At 35.5% G+C, this 9,161-nt stretch overlaps 1 protein-coding gene across 1 annotated transcript; it reads right to left on the bottom strand.

Annotated features, from left to right (window-relative positions):
• Window positions 1-1,011: 1,011 nt before the first annotated feature.
• Window positions 1,012-4,809, bottom strand: LOC127988037 (CD48 antigen-like). Its single transcript, XM_052590532.1, has 3 exons — window positions 4,480-4,809; window positions 1,461-1,745; window positions 1,012-1,271 (listed from the first exon to the last, which is right to left on the bottom strand). The coding sequence occupies exons 1-3, from the start codon at window positions 4,769-4,771 to the stop codon at window positions 1,012-1,014; spliced, it is 837 nt and encodes a 278-aa protein (XP_052446492.1). The 5' UTR covers window positions 4,772-4,809.
• Between the last annotated feature and the right edge of the window lie 4,352 nt (window positions 4,810-9,161).

Here is a 9,161-nt window from a genome sequence, read left to right as displayed (position 1 = left end):
AAAAAAAAAACACATTGCAAAAACTGCTAGATCGTGCAGATTTGCATTGCACAACATCAGAAAGATCATGCTCTTTCGAACAGAGCATGCTGCACAACTTCTTATCCAGGCCCTTATCATTTCTGGGCTGGACTACTGCAATACTTTTCTGGCACTATCAAACCTTAACAAATCTTTCAGAATGCAGTGGCACGACAGGTCTTCAATGAGCTCAGAAGGGCTCATGTCACACCTCTCTTTATCACCCTGCACTGGCTGCTGGTTGCGGCTTGCATCAAGTTCAAAACACTGATGCTTGCAAATAGAATGACCACAGATTCAGTAGCCAATTGCGTCCACTTACTACTACAAATCTCAGGGGCGTGTATCTGGCAGTGGCGGATCCTGCCATGTGCAGCTGCCTATAGTGGCATTCTCTTCTCCTCTTTATACTTATTTTAGAGGGTTTCTATAGCATGATATATGACAAATATCGAGCATGCGTAATGTTACATGATGATCTATGTAATGCACAAGCACAAATCTCTCCACTCACAAGCAGATTTCCTTCACTCACACAAATCTGGATGTGTTCTTTTAATTGTTCTTCTATGAATGGTCTCTGTTCTCACTCAGATATAACATGTACATGCTAAAACGTTGTCTTCATATCAATGAACACTATGGAGCTTTTTTTTCTAATTCAGGTGAAGAGTAGACTTGTCTCACGAAATGGAAGCAAGCTGATTATAGTCAGTCTTCTCTAGTTATTTGGTTAGTTAGTTTAGTTAAGTGTCCCTTGTACTTATTTGAACAATGCTTGAAACTTGGTATATTTTAGTATTTTAGTATATGCAGTATATAGTTTCTTAGTTGACAGAGTAATGTGAAAAAAATACAAATAAAATGTCTTACCAAATTCTCTTCGTTGCTTCTGTGAAATGTCGGATCAGAGTAAATGATCTCTGCTGTATAAGTCTGAACTGTTTTGACAATAATTATAGATGCATTAAAAAAAAAAAAAAAACTCAACTAGATTTTTTTCTGTACAACAAGCATTAATGTATGCAATTGAGGATTTAATGCCAGATTATTTTTGACAGCATTAACACATTTGCTTTTAAACAAAACATATTTGTCATTTAGGAAACTCTTGCCTTCTTGATCAGTTTTTCTTTGTTTCCTGCTGATGCAAAAGATCCCAACTGCAGCTACAATCAACAGAGATCCAGCAGGAGCAGAAATCAGCACCATTAGAAAGTCTTGTTGTAAATTAAAGTTTGCATCCGATGCTGTAATCATAGAGAAGTGAATGACAAAAAAAAAAAAAAAAAAAAAAAAAATATATATATATATATATATATATATATATATATATATATATATATATATATATATATATATATATATATATATATATATATATATATATATATATAATGTCAATTAATAAACACATACTGTATATAGAGCTGTCGTACCTGAAGATGTGTGACAGAGTTGAGTGATATTCAGATGTGTGGTCTGGTTTCTGATGGGATTGTTGATCACACAGCTGTAGCTGTTTTTCTCCTGATATTCCACCTCCAGAGGTAGAGAGAGACTGATGCTGAGATCAGACACACTGATGCTGGACAATAAACTGTTTCCTTTGTACCAGGAGAGAGTCACATGACTCACATTCACCACTGAACACAGCAATGAACAAGATGATGATGATGATGAACAAGAACAGTCTCTGGTTATGGTAGGAACAGGCATATGAGCTGAAAACATGAAAGAATAAACAGAAATATGGATAGAGTAAACAATTTTATTTTAAAGGACCCGCTATTCGCGCTTTTTTGAAGCTTTGATTGTGTTTACAGTGTGCAATATAACATGTTTTCATGTTTCGCGTGTAAAAAAACAGTATTTTTCACACAATTCACCTATCTGTATACTGCTGTTTTCACTGTCACAAAAACGGGCTGATGACTTCCTTGTTCTATAAAGTCCCTCCTTCAGAAATACGTAGCGAGTTCTGATTGTGCCAGCGGTTCCTGTGTTGTGATTCGACATCAGTTTAGAGCACGCGGCCCTCCTTGAAACGTGACTGGGCTAGAACGCACGTGTTGGAGATGTACTTCTAATCACAGGAGCGTTTTTACTGACGAGATGCGCATGGAAATCGCATTCATTTTTTTGTAAAGCCCTAACATCTAGTTAACAAAGCTAAACAGCGTTGCCCTTTGTGTAATAAGTTCTAGAAACTGTTAAACGCACCAACTTAAATATAAAAAAAAAACTTTCCGGCTGTGGTCCATAAACAACGCCTTCTCCAGACAAAGAGGGAACTGCTCCATCTTTCAAGAATAATCTTTGTGCGGATCTGGCATTAAACTGATTGAGATTGAGGAAGTTGTCCTCAGCAAAATGTGCTGCACATAGTTTTACATGTGGATTATAATTTTCGGGAACCGAGTTAAACATAAATTGTAACCATTGATCTACAGCGTCCCTGGGAAGGCCAAACAGAGATGATTGGACTCCGAGATTAAAATATCAGCGTTTCAACGACATGGCAAAAACAAATGCAGCTCTTCCTCTTCTCCGTCGGAGTGCAACAAGGCCACGCCTTGGAACTAGAGGGCTGTAGTCCAAACGGGTCGTTTTTTGTATGCGACTTCTGTTAAATAAAATATCTCGCTTGGCACTGAACTTTGAGTTTTTGAATTTTACAGATATTATTTATACTCTAACAACCAACATTACACATTAACTAAAGTTTAAAACATGGGATCACGAAGAAGGGGACCTTTAATGTTGTATTGAGTGAGTGTTTGTATGACCAAGGCTGCATCTCATTTCTAGTCTTACTTGATCTTAGTGCTGCGTTCGACACCATAGATCATGACATACTCATAGATCGATTACAAAACTATACAGGTATTCAAGGGCAGGCTCTAAGATGGTTTAGATCCTACCTGTCCGATCGCTACCATTTTGTTTACTTAAATGGGGAGTCATCTCATTTATCATCAGTAAAATATGGAGTGCCACAAGGATCCGTCCTAGGTCCCCTTCTATTTTCAATATATATGTTGCCCCTTGGTAATATTATTAGAAAATATGGAATTAGCTTCCACTGTTATGCTGATGATACTCAGCTATATATCTCAACGAGACCAGGTGAAACTTCCCAATTATCTAAGCTAACAGAGTGTGTTAAAAATGTAAAAGATTGGATGACACACAATTTTCTCCAATTTAGATTACAATCTGCAACTAGACGGATGTACTGTTACTTCCTCTACAGTCAGAAATCTGGGTGTTATATTAGACAGCAATTTGTCTTTTGAAAATCATATTTCCAATGTTACAAAAACTGCATTCTTCCATCTTAGAAACATTGCCAAGCTACGAAACATGTTATCTGTTTCTGATGCAGAAAAGCTAGTTCATGCATTCATGACCTCTAGACTGGACTATTGTAATGCACTTCTAGGTGGTTGTCCTGCTTCTTCAATAAACAAGCTACAGGTAGTCCAAAATGCAGCAGCTAGAGTCCTTACGAGGTCAAGAAAATATGATCATATTACCCCAATTTTACAGTCTCTGCACTGGCTACCTATTAAGTTCCGTATCAGTTACAAATTATCATTACTTACCTATAAGGCCCTAAATGGTTTAGCTCCAGCGTACCTAACTAGCCTTCTACCACGTTACAACCCATCACGCACCCTAAGGTCACAAAACGCTGGACTTTTGGTCGTTCCTAGGATAGCAAAGTCCACTAAAGGAGGTAGAGCTTTCTCACATTTGGCTCCAAAACTCTGGAATAGCCTTCCTGATAATGTTCGGGGTTCAGACACACTCTCTCTGTTTAAATCTAGATTAAAAACACATCTCTTTCACCAAGCATTCGAATAATGTATCTTTTTAATTTTGAGTGTAGTTGCATCTGTTCAAAGGTGCATTTTTATTCATTAACTTGGGTTAAACTAATTTTACTTTGTTGGATCAGCAGCTATGCTAATGATGTCTGTATTTTGTTTCTATGTTTCGCCACGGGATTTACATCCCGTGGTAACTAGGATTTAAACAAGCTCCAGTCTGGATCCAGAACACCTGAGAAGAGATGATGCTGACCCTCAGAGGACCCCAGATGATGCTACCTTGAATCAACAAACAGAACTAACAATTATTGCTAAATGTGTGACTGAATCATATAATAACTTAATTAATAATATTGATAGTTCATCGTCTAGCTGACTACATCTTGTATTATTATTATTATTATTTTTATTTTTTCTAAAATCCTGTCAAATGTGCACAAACTACTAGCTACTACTAAATATTGTAGAAACATAATTTTCTGTAAAGTTGCTTTGTAACGATTTATTTTGTAAAAAGCGCTATACAAATAAACTTGAATTGAATTGAATTGAATTGAATTGATCTGTCACCTCAAACTATAAAACAATAATGTGTATGGCAGAACAAATGATCCATACTCACGATAAACAGAAACACTGAATGTTTTTGTTGACAGTTTTGCTCCCCTTATCTGTTGTTCATAGACTCCAGCGTGTTGAGTTGTGATGTTTGTGATGGTCAGGGATAAAGTTTCATTATCCAGCTTCACTCTGTCTCTGAATCTCTCATCATGAACATCTAATGTTGAAAACGTTTGTTTCTCATCACTGATTTTAACTATGAGATACTTTTCAGCTCCATATTTCCATGTTATGTCTTCATCTCCATTTAATTCAGTAACATTAGTTTTTAAAGTGACAGAATCTCCCTCCATCACTGACACTGTCTGGATTTCATTTGTTTCTGCACCAAACATACCTGATGAACATGAAGAGGTTTTGTCACAGATTAAAGTTACTGTTGGTTTACAAATCCTAAAATCATCTATAGTTTTAATCACTTGCATGTAAACTGAATAATATTCACCACAGCAGCAGAGACACAAAATGAACAGGGGTCTGTTTTAAAGTTATCAGTTGTGGGGCAAAAGCAGTGTTTCAAGTTACATAGTTTAATTGTGCTAAATATTTAGTTTAGTAAATGAGACACTTAGAACAGTATAATATGAACTTGCTGTTTCATTACCATCTTTCATTCTCTCAGGGCTTCTGCACATATGGACTAATGGCTTTCCGTGACTTTTGTAGAAATTTATGATAACTGCATTTAAAATTTGTAAAACATGAAATTCTTTTGAAATTGAATTTACATTTAAAACAAAAATGACCTGATATTTAAAAGCAACTCTGTGGAGGGCTATGGCTTTCTGAATCACCATGCAGAACATAAACAAAGACATCTACAAGACATCTCAAAATTGTCCATGATATTTTTCATAGTGATGATTCATTTGGTACAGATAATAGCAGATAAAAACAAAAGTCTAATTCTTAGCAAAAAAATAAAATAAAATAAATAAATAATAACTTACTAGTCAGACTCCAGCAGCACACACAGAACAAAACAAACATGTGAAACATTTTCTTCAGTGGTTCAGTGTCTGATCTAATAAAACCTCTGCTAAAAACACTCAAGCTGATGTGACTCCTCCCAGACAGAATTTGACACTCCTTGTTTGCACACTCTATTTGCATATTATATAATGCTTTATTTAATTCAATCCTTGTATTTTAACTTTTTTTAAATGCGTAAAATATTATACATTGTAATACTATATTTAACACATTTTTGTAATATAATTGCCTGTCCGTGTTAAATGACCAGAAGTATAAGAAAATTGTGTGAGATGTGGATAAACTACATTTCATGATAAACCGAGTGAAAGTTTTGTGATTTTTAAATTGTTGTGTATAATTATAAAGTTCTTAACATTAGTGTACAAAACAAAACGTTATATTTAAACCTGTGCCATATCACACTTTCGTTTTTACTAAGGTTCAGTTTCTGAGTCAGACTGAAAGCTGCTGTTGTCTGTTGTTCAGAAATGTGGGTTGATCTGTTGGGTGGAGGAGCATCCTGTAGGTGGAAGTACACATTCAGAGCATTTAACTTGTTTTAGTCGTGTTGTCCTGCTGCATTGAAAAGCTTTTCAAATGTGAAAAATTGTGATGAGGAACTGTGTCTGACTTAAACACAGGGGGTAGGGTGGCAAACATTTAAAATGTGTTGTGTGAGAGTGAGTCCACTAAATGCATGAACCGAAGACCCTTAAAAATGTCCCATAATACTGGGATAGGTACATTATTATAAAAAATGATGTTACTAATAAGTTAATGTTTAAAGTTAAGTTCATCTCCAGCTGAGATATTGCATCCTATCCAAAAATGATGCAAAAATACAACAAGCAAATAAATGTCTCTTGTGGAAATATGTGTTTTTGTTGTAATTCTTGATAGGATGTTGCTTGTTATGTTTAGATTTAAGCCCATGCCTAAAGCGAAATTTAATGGTCACAAATTTGACTCCAATTAATTATATGTAAAAGCTAAAGAGCTGTCTGTGCTGATAATTTTATGCAAATTTAAAAATTCCTGATGCAAAAAATGACCAACTGAGAACAATCGTATGATTTTTTTTTTAGCCAAGCTGTTTAAGAGCTACAAACTTTTTTTGAGCAATAGGTAGCACTGTGCTGAAACTTCTCATATATCTCTGGCCATGATTGGTTTAACACAGACCAAATTTGGTCTGAATACATGAAATCATTGTAGAAATATAGCCTTATGTATAGTTTTCATTACATTTTTAATGTGCTTTTACAAGAACATTTGGTCTGTTAAAATATTTCAATAGCTTTTTACCAGCATCTAAAGATGAACCCATAATGGTGAAAATGCTTAAGGGAAAATAAACCTCAGACGCACAATTGTCACTTGCTATATCATAAACGAGTGGAAAAAGGAGACTTGCAGGGACTTGTAGGATTTGTTTCCACCTGTTTATCATCCAGCAGCAAGTCACTATCACTGGAAGACCTGAGGGTTTAGAGGGATAGTTCACCCAAAAATTAAAATAACCCCATGATTTGCTCACCCTCAAGCCATCCTAGGTGTTTATGACTTTCTTCATTCAGAAGAATACAATCAGAGTTATATTTAAACATGTTGAGAGTGGTGTTCCAGTGGATGACTTAGGATGCAGGCTCCGGCAAGAATATACTAGTCTCGTGAGAACCAAGTTTAGTTTACAGTAAAGGAAAACTAGTCTCCTCTTGGATATATATTGAAATCCTCTGCCATTTATATTTACGAATCCTCGTTTTGTACTTCTAATTCATGACCGGTGTTTGTTTTGCGCTCTCTACTGCGCTTCCACGTGTGTCACTTCACACTAGCGATTATGCTATATAATGCTTTTTGTTAGTAACGCCCAAAAACTGATGAAAACTTACCACTGCACATTCACATGATACAATAACTATTACAAAATTGAATCAACAATCATCAAATGTATTCTTAAAATGATTCTGAGACATAGGCAGACAAAGAAAATGGATCTTTATGAAAAAAGGATGTGATATCGACAAGAATAGCTCTTCTACAAGTGTCACTAATGATGGAAATAAGTACTGAAACTTGCACTGGTATCAAGGCATGAGTAATACATATACATATATATAAATACAACAGACCCAAATTCAAAGTTCATCACAGGAGGTTCTTCTCATGCTAACAGAAACATAGTCTACTACTTGATCCTCCTCTTCAAATTTATAAAAAAAATGTATAACACAAGATATAATTAAATATTTTAAATGAACAAAAAAAAAAATAACTGAAATGTAGCAATAATAAATTGAATAATGGAAATATGGCCAATAAAATATAAAGAATGATGCCAGCAATATACAGTTAACAGTAAAATGGCTTCTTTTGGAACTATTGAAGAAAGAAAATATCTGTTAATCTTTTATAATACTATGTGATAAATCATTATACACATAAAAATACAAGTGCACACTGATCAACATCTGACTCTGCTGAAATGATAGAGACAGATAACGTAGTTTGAAATAATTAATCTTCCGCAGAACATTGTCTCATGTGTCATAATAGGTAGTTGACGCCTACTTGCATAGGAATTTTACCAACAAAAAGTGTGTTCGAAAATTTAAATCAATATATTGTTTTCTGTGAGTGAGTAAACAAGATGATTTTCACATAATTTAGAAAGAAAAATTCTAGGCTACAAGCTCCAGTTCTCAATTGTTCTTTATGTGTTTTAGGGCCTTTTTCAAGTGTTTTAACATTTTTAGTTTTCACTAACCACGCATAATTTTTTTTTTTTTTTTTCTCATAAACACAATCATGTACATACATGCATTTCACATATTATTATAGCCCAGTTTGTGCTGATTACAGTGAGATTAGACTTTACCCATTTAGATATTTATAAGAAACTGAAAAAAGCACAAATGTCAGGGCATGAAAAAACTTCTCCAGGCCCCAAAAATACCCTTAGACTCCAGAGGGTTAAGCTCTTGCTTGGACAACTTTTGTCCACTGTCATCTAGACCAGCACGCACCACCCCATCTGCCCCCTGGCTGTCCGATGTTCTCCGTGAACATCACTCTTAACTCAGGGCTAGGGAGGAAGGCAGAGAGGAAATGGCCTCAGTGTGTATCAGTCTCTCCTCCCTTCTCTACAAATGTCTTCACTGCTAAAACATCATACTACCGCAACCAAATTAACAACTGTTCTGACTCTCGCACAATTTTAACAATTTTATCTTCTCTTCTTAGTCCACCTCTAACTCCTCCTTCATCGACTCTTACAGCCGACGACATTGCAGTTTTCTTCACTAATAGACAATAACCATCAGTGACTAATTCTCCACAGCACAGACTGATAATAACTTCATAACGACTAATATACGCTCTTTCTCCTCCTTCTCTCTACTCTCAGAGATGGACGTTTCCAAACGTATCCTGTCCAATCATCCTACTACTTGTCCACTTGATCCTGTCCCCACTAACCTCCTTCAAGCGATTTCTTCTTCAGTAATACCTTCACTTACTCAAATTATCAACACCTCTCTTCACTCTGGAACATTTCCTTTAGCATTTAAGCAGGCTCGGGTAAGCTCACTGCTTAAGAAACCACCTCTAGACCCAACACTTTACATTTTATTTGACACAGTTTTCACATTGACAGACAGATGATTGATCCAGGTGCAGCCATGAATCAATTAAATCTATACAACC

The sequence above is a fragment of the Carassius gibelio genome, chromosome B22 (genome assembly GCF_023724105.1).
Source record: "Carassius gibelio isolate Cgi1373 ecotype wild population from Czech Republic chromosome B22, carGib1.2-hapl.c, whole genome shotgun sequence".
In the NCBI taxonomy this organism is placed as follows: Eukaryota; Metazoa; Chordata; class Actinopteri; order Cypriniformes; family Cyprinidae; genus Carassius; species Carassius gibelio.
This window is presented reverse-complemented; position numbering and strand designations above follow the sequence as displayed.

Excerpts from the sequence above, each read along its gene's own strand:
- LOC127988037 (XM_052590532.1), bottom strand. The coding sequence starts at position 4,771 with ATGGAGGGAGATTCTGTCACTTTAAAAACTAATGTTACTGAATTAAAT. Across the intron at positions 1,746-4,479 it reads ATTCAGTGTTTCTGTTTATC|CTCATATGCCTGTTCCTACC; the intron begins GTGAGTATGGAT and ends TCATGTTTTCAG. Across the intron at positions 1,272-1,460 it reads ACTCTGTCACACATCTTCAG|CATCGGATGCAAACTTTAAT; the intron begins GTACGACAGCTC and ends CTATGATTACAG.